This window comes from Apus apus, chromosome 1 (genome assembly GCF_020740795.1).
Source record: "Apus apus isolate bApuApu2 chromosome 1, bApuApu2.pri.cur, whole genome shotgun sequence".
NCBI classification, from domain to species: Eukaryota; Metazoa; Chordata; class Aves; order Apodiformes; family Apodidae; genus Apus; species Apus apus.
Genome location: NC_067282.1, coordinates 65,254,022 through 65,268,926, shown reverse-complemented (window position 1 = coordinate 65,268,926; position 14,905 = coordinate 65,254,022). Strand labels below are relative to the sequence as shown.

The 14,905-nt window shown below is 40.5% G+C and overlaps 1 protein-coding gene across 3 annotated transcripts; it reads left to right on the top strand.

Moving 5' to 3' along the window:
• Positions 1–278: 278 nt before the first annotated feature.
• CNOT11 (CCR4-NOT transcription complex subunit 11) lies at positions 279–13,460 on the top strand. Of its 3 annotated transcripts, none has more exons than XM_051629445.1 (7): positions 279–736; positions 1,788–1,952; positions 6,084–6,236; positions 6,793–6,995; positions 7,752–7,954; positions 10,646–10,742; positions 13,108–13,460. In XM_051629445.1, exons 1-7 carry the CDS (start codon positions 334–336, stop codon positions 13,303–13,305), a joined length of 1,422 nt encoding a protein of 473 aa, XP_051485405.1. In that variant the 5' UTR covers positions 279–333; the 3' UTR covers positions 13,306–13,460. The 3 variants fall into 3 exon arrangements, 2 of the variants coding, with proteins under 2 accessions (XP_051485405.1, XP_051485417.1); XR_007890568.1 differs by lacking the exon at positions 13,108–13,460 and adding an exon at positions 9,325–9,464 and having other exon boundaries at positions 322–736; positions 10,646–10,730; XM_051629457.1 differs by lacking the exons at positions 10,646–10,742; positions 13,108–13,460 and adding an exon at positions 8,752–9,308 and having other exon boundaries at positions 322–736.
• The last annotated feature ends 1,445 nt before the right edge of the window (positions 13,461–14,905 follow it).

Genomic DNA, 14,905 nt, shown 5'->3' with positions numbered 1-14,905 from the left:
GGGGGGGGCGGGGCGGGAGCGGGCGATTGGCTGCCGCCGCGCGGGCTCTCCAATCGGCTGCTCCCGTCCCGCCCCCGGCCGGCCGGTTCCAGCCAATCCTGTTTGGCGGGGCGGGGGGAGGGGGGGGGCGGCTCGCGCCTCCTCACCGCCCCGGCCGGAACGTCCCGGCGGCCCCCGGCGCTTTACGGCCGCGTTACGGCAGCGGGAGGCGGCGGGAGCGGGGCCGGGGCCGGGAGCGGGGCCGGGGCCGGGAGCGGGGCCGGGCCTGGGAGCGGGGCCGGGCCTGGGAGCGGGGCCGGGCCTGGGAGCGGGGCCGAGCGGAGCGGGCGGCGGATGCCCGGGGGTGGGGGGAGTCCGGCGCCCGGCACGCAGGTGGGAGCGGAGGCGGGCGGAGCGGCGGGCGGCAGGATGAGCCTGTCGCCGAAGGAGCTGTCGAGCCTGCTGAGCATCGTGTCGGAGGAGGCGGGCGGCAGCACCTTCGAGGGCCTCTCCAGCGCCTTCCACCACTACTTCGGCAAGGCCGAGCACTTCCGCCTGGGCTCCGTCCTCGTCCTCCTCCTCCAGCAGCCCGACCTGCTGCCCAGCCCGGCCCAGCGCCTCACCGCCCTCTACCTCCTCTGGGAGATGTACCGCACCGAGCCCCTCGCCGCCAACCCCTTCGCCGCCGTCTTCGCCCACCTCCTGAACCCCGCGCCCGAGCGGGGCGGCGACGAGGCCGAGCGGACGCCGCTCTCCGGTGGGTCCCGCCGGCTGCCCGGGCCGCGGGGCGGCTGCCGGTCCCCGCCCGGCGTCTTGGGGAGAGGCGGTGGGAGGTCTTGGGTTTTACAAGGAGTAATGGATACAAATTGGAGCATAGGAGGTTTAAGGTCAATATCAGAAAATTTTTTTTTACTGTGAGAGTGACAGAGCACTGGAACAGGCTGCCCAGAGAGGTTGTGGAGTCTCCTTCTCTGGAGACATTCAAAACCCGCCTGGACACGTTTCTGTGTGATGTGCTCTAGGTGACCCTGCTCTGGCAGGGGGGTTGGACTAGATGATCTTTCGAGGTCCCTTCCAACCCCTAGGATTCTATGATTTTTCCGCGGCAAGAATCTCTAGGCTTGGTGTCAGGGCCGCTCGGTTGGGTCGGAACAGGGGGCTGCTGTGGGAAAGCCGTGACGGAAAGCTGGGGGCGAAAGGAGGGGTTTGGCAGCTGTTAGAGCTGGGAGACAGACGTTAAGAGGCGTGAGAGTCGAACACTTTTTCCCTCGTCGGTAAACGCAAGCGTGACAGCGATGGGTGCATCAGTTTCTAAAAAAAAAAAATGACTTTGGAATTTACAGAAGGAATTGGAACGCCTGGTCATATTTAATAGTTGTCTAAATTGGGAAAGCATGTAAAGAAACCACTGGGACTGCCTGAGCATCAGATGTTTGGTGTCGAGGTGAACGATGCTGATCACTATAACGCTGTGTTTTACATCACTTGAGGAACACAGAATGCTTTGGTTTGGAAGGGACCTTAAAGATCCTCTAGTTCCAACCCTCTGCCATGGTCAGGGACACCTCCCACTAGAACAGGTTGCTCAGAGCCCCATGCAACCCGGCCTTGAACACTTCCAGGGATGAGGATGGGGGAGTGAAGGAGGTAGCAGGTCTGTATGTACTTACAGAGACTGTTCAGTTGCATTTATCTTGCCATAATTACATTTTGCATTTTAGTTTTGCTTGTTCTGTGTGAAACATATAGAAACCATTAATGCTACTGCCTTACCAATCCAGGGTTGTTTTTTTGTTGTGTATCCACAGGCTTCTTGCCTCCCATAACGCCTCCAGAAAAATTCTTTCTTTCTCAACTGATGTTGGCCCCCCCTAGAGAGCTGTTCAAGAAGACTCCTCGGCAGATTGCTTCAATGGATGTGGGGAACATGGCCCAGTCCGTGGATATAAGTGGGCTTCAGCTGGCATTAGCAGGTAAGGAAGAATTGCAGCTGTAATTCAATTATGAATGGAAATGCTAATTGTAATGTAGCTGTGAGTTTCGTGAGAAACACTCTTGTTTATCCTAAATGAGAAAAAGGTCGAACTGGGCTTTAGGGTCTTCAAACCCATCTTCACGGACAAAGAGAAACTTCAAGCAGAGGTTACATCTTCACTGTTTTATTCTACTTAACAAGCAGCTTTTTAAGCATTTATGTCACTGTCTTAAACATGAGAACATTTTGCAGGTAGAGGAAGATTTTCATCTAAGATTTGTTTTGATTTGTGTGTGTATTTTTATCCCTTTTCACTTCTCGCAGTATTTCTAGTATGATAGAACAGAGCATAACCGTCATGTTGTCACGTACCAGTACTTCAGCTGCATCTGGCAAGTTGGCTATTACAATTGTATCTTCACTTTTACAAAATAAAGTCAGTTATTGCAGCATTAGCTCAAGAGTGGGAAGGTGGTCTACTTTTACTACATTGAAAAGAAAAGCAGTGTGATGCTTATCCTTTGACAGGAGAAAAGGAGAAGGAACATGATTGTTCTGATCCTGTTGACTGATGAGTCACATCTGGAACTACTTTGAATTATGAAAATATTGTTGGGAACAAAGAACCAGTTTGAACAGCAAAAAAATAGTAGTTTTTTTCCTAGGTATGTGCAAATGGATCTACTTGCTTAAAAACTCACCATTCCACTTCTGTATCTTTGTAGTGTGGTTCCCAGCTCTGAGGTCAGGCAGTAACTAGGCTTTTTCCATCCTGCAGTTATATCTTGGTGTTGTCATTTTTCCTGTTTTGTGTTTTTTTTTGTGTGTGTGTGTGTGTGGTTTTTTTTTTTGAGTGTGTGTGTTTGTTTTTGTTGTTTTTTTGTGTGTGTGTGTTTTGTTTTTTTTGTTGTCGGGTTTTTTTCTGTAGAATCTTTCACTGGTTTGTTATACTGTGATGTGCTGTTCCCTGTTCACAGTCCACAAATATCCTCTAGTGTCTTCCTTAGGTAGCCTTTCCAGATTCAGATCTTTTGAAAATGTAAGGTGAATACCCTAACATACCTTCAAGGGGGAAACCAACTCTTCAGGTTCTTGCTCTGTTCATCCTATCTGTGTTTTCTAGAATGCTTTTGTGAATTCAGGTTTTGTGAAACTTGAGGTAACTTGTGATTTTTAGCATAAGGCATATGTGATGCCTTAAAGAACCCTAGAGTTTTTTCATTTGTTTTCCCCTTGGTGCTGTGTTTGCCTTCAGAACAGGTTGTTTTCATTAAAAATAAAATATACAGAGAACTTCAAAACTGCAGTTGTATGAATGGGTGGTCTAGGCCATCTTTTTTAAAATAGAAGACACTGGTGGCTTAAAGTACAGTACAAATTAAGCCCTGTGAGATGTGTTTGTATCATTGCTTACATAATACAGTAAACTTGCATAATCAGGTTTTTTTGAGCAGTTATACGAGTTATGTAAAACCAACATCCATCTGAAAAAACTTTCTGCTCTCTTTCTCAGGCTTTTTGCTATAGCTCCCTAGAATAAATGTCTGCTTTTTAATCACTTTCTTAGAAGATAAGTTTTCTGTTCATCTTAATATCGTGATGCTTCTTGAATATTTGTCATTTTTGAAAGGTTGGTGAGTTTTTGAGAAGTTTTCAGTATATTTCTCCTAATGATTCAATATGCAGGATGAAGCTGTGATGCTGACAGTGCATAAATATTTGTATTGTGGTGCTTAGATACAATGTTTAAGGGGCTGCATTTACACCCTTTCCCCCCACATTTTGTAGAACTTAACAGCTGTAAGACTTGGTGGCCCTTAAAAATAATTTAGAAAGCATTAATTTTTTTAAAATCAGTCTATCTGTATCAATCCTTTTTTTTTTTTTTTTTTGACAATTGACTTGCAACTGTATGGTTGTTTTTCTGGGTGTGGTTTTCTTTGTTTTTGTTGTTGTCCGTGTTGGTTTTGGCTTCTTTGGGGCTTTTCCTGCCAAAAAAGTAAGGTGTGGGAATACAGCACCTTGGGAACAAGTACTAAAACTTGCTTGTTCTCTTTTCCCTTTGGTCTGTCTGTCCTTATGACTTGGTTTTGATCTGGTGTGTCACCACATCAAAAATGTCACTTTATTCCAGTTGCAGGAATCGGTCTTCTGGCAAAATGCTCCTAACTGTCTTCTAACCCTTGTTTGATTTTAGAGTAATTGACCTGCATTAGAGTGAAGTTCATAATACATTGTAGAACTTTCCTTCAAGAATCAAAAGAAGTTTCTTTTTACCTGTAAAAAAAAAAAAAGCTCCATAAGGGAGGCCAAGTGGTTAGTCTTAATTCAAGGGGCTATATTCTGTCTTGTTAAATCAGCACGTTCTAATTCTTGCTTTTGCCTACCTGAAACTGTTGATCCAGTCCTTGAAGCACTGAGGATGAGCTTTTGAGCTTCATTGCATATAGCTAAGGGCTCAGGCAGGCGTCTAAAATCACTGAATTGAAGGACTGTAACCTAAACTTTTATATTTCTAATTAAGCTTCATAAACCATTTGAGATTATGAGGACACAACTTTATGTTAACCATCTGATAGACTGAAATTCTAGACTATAAAGAAAAACTGATAACACACTTTTTTTTTTTTTCCATATAACTTAATTTGTAGTATCAACCCTTCTGTTCAATGGCTAACTTTTAAAGTACTCACAAGCTGGAGTTTGAAACAGTTTCTAAAGCTGGAGACATTTTTTATAAACCAGCTCGTTTGGACTTCAAAATACTTTTTTAAAATAACTGGACAGTATGCTAAATGCTGCCTTTCAGAGAAAACCATGCCTTACTGTGCCACTTCAGTGTGCATATGTTCAAATGTTTGTATGAACTGAAATAATTGGATAAAGTAGGACAGAAAGCCAAAAAAAAAAAAAAATTAGCAATGGGTGCTGCTTTGTTTTGCGAATCCTCTTGCCACTCACAGTTTCAGCATCTCTTGTGGATTTGGTAGAGTCATACGAAGTAGTGTTCATACGCATGGGAAGTTGGGAAGGGATGTACTTGCACAAAAAGGAGTAAGCACACTTTGCTTGTAAGTGATAGGGACAGTACACTAAATCACTTCATTAGTCAGGAGTGGTGTTTAGTTTCACATAGAACTTTTTCTAGGGTTCTTTGTGTGGTCCAAAAGTTTTGGATGTCAGATTACATAAGGCTTAATCTGCTGCTTAATGTTCTCTGGGTGTGGAGGGGTGTAGTCTAAGGTGGTGTTCTATAGTGGGGTTTTTTTCTGGTTTATGTCTGTTGGGGTTTGTTTTGGGATTGTGGTTTTTTTGCCTAAGCAATGGAAAACATGTCTCAAAATAACAGGATACAGAAGATCAGATGTTTAGAGTTTAGGTACAGAAGAATGGTAGATTGTGACAGAACACCTGAAAATCTGACAGTGCAAGTCCTGAGCCTCACCATTTTTTTTTTTGGCCAGTTTATTCAAGTCTTCTGTTATTTATACTAAATTTAGTATTATTTTTATGTAATATATGTTCTGTAAATGCCATTAAAGGGGCACTTTCAGCTACTCTCTCAGTTATGCTTTAATATAACGCTCTGTGTAGAATTACGTAACAATCTCCATCTTTTCCCACACAAGCACTTGCTGTAGCTTGTCAGTGAATGCAGAAGTAGCTTATGCAGTGCCCCTGAAATGTGTTGGATAAATGTGAAGAGGTGACTTCAGGTCTAGTATGGCTGTTATTGTTGCCGAGTCTGTTAATGGATCTGAGTAGATTTTTCACTTCCATGGCTCTGAGAAGAAGTGATTGCAAAACTGGATAAAGCATGTGACCTCTTTGAGGAGTGCTGTGTGAATCTACTAATGTGCTTTTAGAAGCATATTACATCAGTTGCTTACTTTTTCTGAAGTCAAGACTATGTTTCAGATTCATTTCTATTTCTTTGTGCTTGCTTTGTGCCTCTGTCCCTCACTTGTCAGCTGGCACTCTCGAGTACCGAATTTCATGTTGATGTTATCAGGTTTGGTTTTTTCAAGCTAGTTCTTGTCTAAAGCTGATTGTTTCTGACTGCTTTTAGTATTCCAGGCATCTCTGTTTCAATTTTATGCTTTAATATTATGGACTGGCCTTCTTTCAGAACGTCAGTCTGAGTTGCCAACACAGAGCAAGGCCAGCTTCCCCAGCATTCTCAGCGATCCTGACCCAGATTCTTCCAACTCTGGTTTTGACAGCTCTGTTGCCTCCCAGATCACAGAAGCCTTAGTGAGTGGACCAAAACCTCCTATAGAAAGTACGTGCATTTCCACATCTTTGTTTCTGTGACTCACTTCATGCTATATTGATACACTTTTCCACAGGTAATGTAATGTAATTCAGAAGTATTTTCAAGGTATGAAATGGGGATAAAAATGAAGTGCAAAACACTGTCAGGCTGTCTCTAGATGTGATTCCATAGTGTTCACCTTTCCGGGCTTTTAAAAATCTGAAGTCTGTCTTGAAGCTGTTACCAGTGTCATCTGTTGGCTAAAACACTGGGCCTGATGCTCCTCAGATCTTGACCTTGTACACTAAGGTCTGCGCTGACTGTTAACACGTTCCAAAGAAGCTCCTGTGGAAGGAAAAAAGACAAATGACAGAATTGATAACTTAGCAGTATGAATCAAGAGGGAAAACAGACTAATGTAACAGCATCAATTAAACTTAGGAATGTTTGTCTGGGAGGCAAGTAAGATTGTAATGCTGTTCTTAGTGTTATAACAGCATAAAGAAATGGTCAGGGTTTTTTGTACTGATAGAAAATGGAGTACCTGGAGTTTAAAAAACACTTCACGCGGTTGTTTTTTTAGGCCACTTTCGACCAGAGTTCATTCGACCACCACCTCCACTCCATATATGTGAGGATGAATTGGCATGGTTAAATCCAATAGAGCCAGATCACACAATTCAGTGGGATAAGTCAATGTGTGTTAAGAACAGCACTGGAGTTGAGATAAAAAGAATCATGGCAAAAGCTTTTAAAAGTCCTTTGACTTCCCCACAGCAAACACAGGTAAAGTATCATGCACTTTTCTGTCTAAAACGATTTTCTAAAAAGCTGTCTGTTAACTCATGTATTAAAAAACTTAGACCAGTGTTTGGATTCAGAAATCTCCAAGTACTTTATATTGTAAAAACCCAATCGTTTTTACTTGGGCTTGTGTGAATAAGGAAGAAAACTTTAAGCTTCTAGCATTGAGTTGACAGTGTTACAGTTGATCAATAAGTGGCACCAATATTTTTTTGCATGAAAAAAATCTCTTATAACAAAGTTGTTCATGCTTTTGTGGAAACTATTCTAAGTGATTACTTCAGAAATGCCAACGCTGAATTAATTTTTGTTTTTCTTCAATTTGATAGTAGAACCCTTGATTTCAGTGGGCTTTTTTGATAATCATTATGCTAGCACTATAAAATATCTCATTTGCAGAACTTTTTCTGATAACAGTGAACTTGAAATTGCGTTTTCTTTCTGCTAGACTGGAAACTGAAGAAGGCTGAAACTTAGTTTGTATTTTTTTCCTCTGTTCTTTGCCATCCACCGATTCAAGACTGTTAAATGCCTTAGTAAAGGTTTTATGGGCACAGTTTTGCCTTTACATAAAAATTGTAAAGTATACCTCCAGTGTCTTTCAATAGCGGTGTCTAAATCTAAAGGGTTGTAATTCTGGTGTAGTTTAGATGTATTGTATAACAGTTTCTTCAAGCAGTAATGTGACTAGTTAAGAAAAAAAATCAAACAAACAACTGAATCTTTTTTTCTTTACAGCTCCTGGGAGAACTGGAAAAGGACCCCAAGCTTGTTTACCATATTGGTCTCACTCCTGCCAAATTGCCAGACCTGGTTGAAAACAATCCTTTAGTAGCTATAGAAATGTTACTGAAACTGATGCAGTCTAGTCAGATAACAGAGTATTTTTCTGTCTTGGTCAACATGGACATGTCCTTACATTCAATGGAAGTTGTCAATCGGTGAGTACTATCTCAAATGTAAGAAAGATTCCTTAAGTATGTAAAATAACTGAACAGTTATTGAGTGATTGTGAGGCTTGGCCAAGGGGCTGCCTTTTGATGCATTCCAAAGTCTACCAAAAGTAACAGGAATTGAATAAAAGACTAATTGTCAGATTGCAGTGAAGGAAAAGAGTATCAAACTATCATTTTCTTTTCAATTTTTCTATGATGTTGGTGTTATTTGGCTTTGTTTTTTTAATACTTTCTTATTATTAAGACTTAAACTTTGTGTGCTCTGATTAATTCTGCAGAGGAAGCATGTACTATGGATTTGTAGCTTTCTATGACTACTGGAAAAGCTTTACTTGCTTTTCATATCATTCCTTATTGGTGGTACCTGTAGTTAAAGAAAAATCTCTTATTATAAAGGTCCAGATTAAATTTGTAAAGTTAGCTCTTAGTTGGTTTTAAAGAATTGAACCTCTCAAACATCTCCAGCGCTAAGTTCATGGAAACCTGCCAATTTTAAAATTCATTTTTACAGCAATGTTATTGAAAATTTGAATGTAATGTTAACAGCTTCATAATAGCAGCAGCAAAAGTGCTTATCAGGAAAAAAAACCTCACAGTTTCCTAGCAGAAGGATGTGACTGGAGGCATATACATTATTTTTTTTAATAATTATTGTTTAGATTTTTTTATAATAAGGAAATATTTTCTATTTTAATTAAAATCACTATGATTCATATTCATTATTTACAACATACCATATTTTACCACGTTAGGTATGGTAAAGAAGCACATTTCTTCCACAGGTGCTATGCTGCTTAATCTTTCATCCCTACCCCAAGAATGGAGAGGCTTATTCAAAGAAAACACGTGTTACTCTTCAGTATTGGCAAAGTGTTTCTACTTGGAAAAGAATAGGGAAATACATACTGTGCTGTGGATAACTTCAACTGGAGTTGATAATTACTAGAAAAGTAATTTTATCCAACTGTTTGATATTTTCAGCTCAAAACTCTTTAAAACGGGTATAACTTCAGGCAGCCTGTCATTGCAATGTATATTCTGTCTAGTTTTACTCACAAATCAGGCCCCCAGTTAATATATGAATTTCAGTAGCAAATACGTGTCCTTTGGCCCAGGAAGGTGTAAGTTTAGTCACTGACTTGCAGAGATGACCAGTTACTGGATCTTTATGGTTTTGTCACTGCGGTAAGTGTCACTCTCTCTAATGGGTCACCATCTTGTTATTCCTGATGAAGAATTCACCCTCTTTTTGCGTCTCTAAAAAACAGCCTTATCTCTAGCTTCTCTCTTCTAACTGAGGTAGCAGTTGTGTTTTATTACAACATCTGAAAATGTTAATTTTGATCCTTCTTGAGGTATGCTTGTGTGGAAAATAGAACACTGCAGTGGGACCGAGGGCATTTATTCTGAGAATCCTCCACAAAAAGCTCTTGCCACACAGCTGATCTGCTTAAAGCCCAACTTGGATTCCTGATGCAGCTGAAGTGAACAAAAGGTGGTATTGTTAAATAGCCATCCTGTTTTATGGTCATGCCCTGTCTCCACTGGGAATAACTTCTGCATATAAGTACAACTCATTTTCTTAACAGAATGTAGTCCCTTCAATGGGATAACTTGTCAAACAGCTAATCCCCACAAGCTATGAAAGTACATTTCTCCCACTTTTTTTCATTTCTTGGCAATTACTGAATGTGAACTCACAAATCAGCCTTGTTCAGCAGTCCCTTTGCAACGGAGTTGAATAGGACCTCAGCTATCATTTGAGGAGAGAAACATTTTATTTCTGAAATAACTCTCACCCTACTAGTGCGGACTGAGCAGTTTACTGCCCTGAAGTTGGGCTGATGATCATGACGTGCAGAAATGGTAGGAAAAGTTTTTACTCCTGCCCAGGATAGCTACCCCATCAGTCAGGCAGGCTGGTTCCCACACAGTGTAACTACCTTAGGAATGACTTTGTCCTCAAACTGAAAAATGACTGTCAGTGCAAACAGGGAGGCATTGATCTATAAGTTAAATAAGACAAAAACTTGAAATTAAAATGTCTAAAAACATGCACTGTTTTTCGTATTGCCCTCCTTTCACTACATGAGATAGGACTGTGATTAGAGTTACTTCAGTCAAATTCTTTTGCAGTTTTATGGCAGTTCTACATTTAGTGTATATTGTTATCTAAAACTTGACTAAAATTTGAATCTGAAGGAATGAAACTTCTCTTTTGCTGTAACAAAGAAGTTATTCCAGTTGTATACTTAAGGAAGGACTTCAGCATCTAGATTAAGTACCTGAATTTCAAATATGAATAAGAAAAATTGTACTGCAAAGCTTACTGCAGAAGAAGCTTGGTACTGGGACAGCTTGGGGACTTAATTGTAAAATGGAAAGTAGCCTCATTGACTCATATGTGTAATACATAGCAAATGTTTATAGGTATGTTTAATATACTGGAAACTGATCTGACTCAGCTTCTGTGCTGTATCAGAGTAAAAAAAAAAGTTCTGGACTCTCACTTAAGGAATTTAAATGACTAGAAATTTGTCTGTGAAAGCTGTCAGAAACCAGCTCTGTATGACATGACTGGGAATAAACTAATATCACAAGTCTAATTCATTTGTTTTGCAATGGACTCATTAGATTTTTGGCTTCATAAACCACTGGTGTTTTTAATTTAAACAGGCTTACTACTGCAGTTGATCTCCCACCTGAATTTATTCATCTGTATATCTCCAACTGTATTTCCACCTGTGAACAGATTAAAGACAAATACATGCAGGTGAGTACTTCAGTAAATTGGTTAGGAAGCATGATCCCATATATCGCTCTGTGTAACAGGAGATTTTTATAAGGTTGATAGCAATAAACTATTGTGTCTTACTGCCTCTTTATTTCAAAGGCACTTTTTTTTTCCCCCACTAATGCACTATGCAGTTCTTCATAGTGCTCAACAGATGCTTCTTCACCTCTTTAGGAGGTTTCATAGGGAATTACTGTTCTCTGTCTTTCTGTAGAAATAATACACTTCTCTCTGACAAAAGTGCAGTTTTTATGTAACTTGGGTCCTTACATGCAAAGGGTTTATCTGTTACTAAGTGTGACTTTTCTTCACCCCCCCAGCATTAGATGTTTGCCTTATGCTTAGTTTTGAGCTTCAAGTTTCTTCTCTGTACAAGTGTGCCCATCACTTTTAGACCTTTGAGGTGAGATTACAAAACTCATATGAAAGTCTTGTCCTTCAATTGTGACTATTAGCAACCTGTAACAGCTTGCAGATATCCTCAAAGATCAAAAAACCTTTCTTCTATTTTCCCAGCACCATACTCTCTACTTTCCAAGCCTGTCATACTTTCTCAGTACCAGCATGCAAGTTGTAGCCTCTTACTTTAAGAGTATTTACCCCCTAGGGAGGTTTCCACATATTTGACACACAAGGTTGTCTTACATGTTGTGCGAGTGACTTCCTTCTATCCTAAAACCATCTGTTGATTTCATCAAGTGCCAAGTAGAACTTTGTTTTCTTGGATATGTGATTGGTGAAAAGCAGTTCCATATTGAGTTTACCCAAGGCTTTGTGGATCTTGACCAAGTCCTGCCTCGGCTTTTTCCGCTCAATACTGAAAGACTGCATCTTCTTCCGTCTCTTGCAACAAGGCAGCTGTTCCTTTCTCTAAGGCTTTTTTTGGTGTCCTTATCTAGTGCCTTCTCTAGCTCTACTGTATCCTTAAGCTGCAGAGACAAAAATTGCATGCAGTACACAGGATATGGGTGCAGTGTGGTTTTGTTCTTGTTCTCAGTACCTTTCCAGATGATGACTAACCATTTGTTATCTTTTTGTGGCTGCTGATGCTTCTCTGCTTTGGGACACTGCCAGTGACGCATGGGTGGCTTGATATGTGACCTGCTGAATAGCTGTGCCTATTACATTTGGTAGCAGAATAGGACAACAGCAGCAGAGCTGGGTTGCAGCTGAGAATTTGCCCACAGAGTGGGACACTGTGCTCAGAGGAGCTAATGAGACCATAGAGCAGCTGTACTGGAGGCATGCTGGGAACAAAAACGAACAGAGTGTTAAGGAACACATATTGCTTTCCAAGTAGCATGCAAAGCTCGTGAGATCTAACATTTGTTAATACTGTGTATGAGGCCTCACAGCAACTGAGACACAAGATGTTCTGAAATGCACTCCTATAGAAAGGGAAAGAGGCACCAGCTTTGGAGACTGGGAGTCAGCCAGCATTTTGCTTTTGCACTTTAGTTCTGAATTTTTATGTTTTTGCTATTAAAGTTATCTGTCTGATAATCCTTCATGTATATAGTTGCTTTTAGAGAAAGGTTTGGGTTCAACTCTATCTCACAATATGAATTGTGAGACTACTTTAATGATAGAATAACATTTGCTTTTGTCCTCGAGGAAGAATGTACTCTGTATAAAGCAGGCGGTTAACGACTGGATCAAAATGTAGGTGCCAGTTCCTAGGTATCCACTTCTCAACTCCTGGCATGCTCTGCAAGGTGCTATCTAAGCAGCCCGTAGGACAGCACTTCCCTGATGCCATCCATCAGGTGTCCCTTGTACTGTCTTTCCTTCCACGATGGAGGAAGAGGGTCGTGTGCTAATTCAGTGATAGGGTGTTTCCCACAAAGCAAGTGTGGGATCAGTTCTGCTGCTGTCACTTGCCAGCTGCAGTGCCTTAATCATGCAGTGACTTGGGAATTCTGAGATGTGGAGCTTGTTCATTTTTCCTTAATGGTGTTAATGTATAAAATGAGAATAAGCAAGACTCTAGTGATGACCTCATCTTGAGCTAGGATCCCTTCTCTCTGACATTAGAGATTACATAATAAAAGAATAAAGTACAGTGCAGATATAGATCTGCTGCTTCATTTGTGCATGTGAGTAATCTTGAGAAAGCTCTTGTATCCAGAAGTACAGTACTACAACACAGAGTGCCTTTTTAAAATAGTAGTAATATGGGAGGTAGAAAAATAGAGGCAGCATGTGCAAAATTGGGGAACAAGGTTAGTGCTGAAGCCGAATTGCTCCTGAAATGCCTCAGTTGTACTGCTGATGGCCAACAATCCTTTTACCTGATTCGGTTGCAAACATTTGGTTTATGAAACTCTCTTCTCTTCTGTTTCAGAATCGCCTGGTACGTCTTGTTTGTGTCTTTCTTCAGTCTTTAATCAGAAACAAAATTATTAATGTACAGGACTTGTTTATAGAAGTGCAAGCATTCTGCATTGAGTTCAGTCGGATACGAGAAGCAGCTGGCCTTTTCAGACTGCTGAAGACACTAGACACGGGGGAAAATCCATCAGAGACAAAAACATCAAAATAAAACCACTGTGTCACTGACAAAAAAAACCCCAACCCCTACCATTGTGTTCCATACCAATTAATTGTATATTTAAACTTAAATCACTGGATTAATGATGTAATACACTATAAATAGCATTTTATGCATTTAAACAGTAAATGCTTTTTTCTGATACACCTGCTCGAGTTACATTGTGTTTTTACTGTGGGTTAAACTCTATCTCATATGCATACCCTGAACTACAGGCTCTAATTCCAAAGGGCAATGTAAATTATTCTTGCCCTTTCACAGCAAATTTAAGTATTCCTGTGGCACTCAGTCTTTGTTTCTAAAACTGTTTGTGAATTAACTGAAGTCAAATTGTATCAGGCACTGAAGTTGCTTACCTTGTTTGCCCTTCCTTTACTGTGCAAAACCTTCTAGAAGCTGGATACAACCTCTACTGATGGATGCTGTTTTCAGTGACTAAGGGAAAGTCTCTTATTGTCTAGAAATAGCTAACAGCTTATCTTTACATGGTAGAAAGGAAATGGTGTGCACTGTAGGCTCAGAGCTATACCCTCATTTCAGGATCCCTGAATATCTCCAGACTAATGGCCTCATACCAGCAGTACTTTAAGTAGTGCACCTATTTAATGCATGTAAGGATGTTTCACTGAGGAAAGACAGTTCCATTTCTTCCATTAAAAAAATCGAAGTCATGAGCCTCTTCTCACTTCAGAACTTGCAGACAGTTGCTCTGTGGATACCAAAATTAAAATAGCCTCTTCTTTCAAATGCATGTAGTCAAAAGTATGATTAAGGTGTTAGCTGGCAGATGTTAGGGAAACTAGGGAAGGAGCATTATTTTAAGCTGAGAGTAGAATAGCTGCTGTCATTTAAGCCCTGAGACTGAAGAGTTTGAAAAGCAAGCTAGTTCTAATTTAATTCTGCTTGATAAGTGAAAGCTGTTTTAAATTACATCTGCTCCTCAAGCTTTTACAAAATGCAAGATCAATAATGCAAGGTCAAGAGTGTCTTTCGGCTTTCTCTTTGTAAGTAATTTAAGTTGCTTGGATTGAAAATCTCATCCATCTCCCATCTCATGCAGCATAATCTTTTGGTATGAAGTCCTGGGAGAAGTCTTCTCTAGTCATTAGGGATTAGAATTCTCTAGCTTCCCAAGTTAAGATGTATTAGGCCAACTAAAAGCATTTATTTAAGGTCTGTTCCAATTCTAGACATTCCTTCTATAACCCAAGACATCTGCTGTAAGTCATCATTAGCAGCAACAGTTTAACTAGTTCATGTGCTAAAATTTGTACCTTAATGCTTTACATCTACTAAAGTACAATTTGACTATCATCTATGTACTATTAGTCCTCTTCAAAAACATGGTTAAAAGACCATTTTATACAGATTCAGTTTATAACATAGTAGTAGGCTCCATCAGAGAACCAATTACTACTGCTGCAAAACATTGCAATCTACCTTATGACTTACAGAATTACTTTGAAAGACTAAGCCTTGCCAAAAAAAACCCAAATAACTGCTACCATAACACCATAGCAAAAGCCTAACTGTTCTGCCTTTTTAGCATTTGCTTTAGTTGTACTGACATACATAAATCCCCAATCCCTGG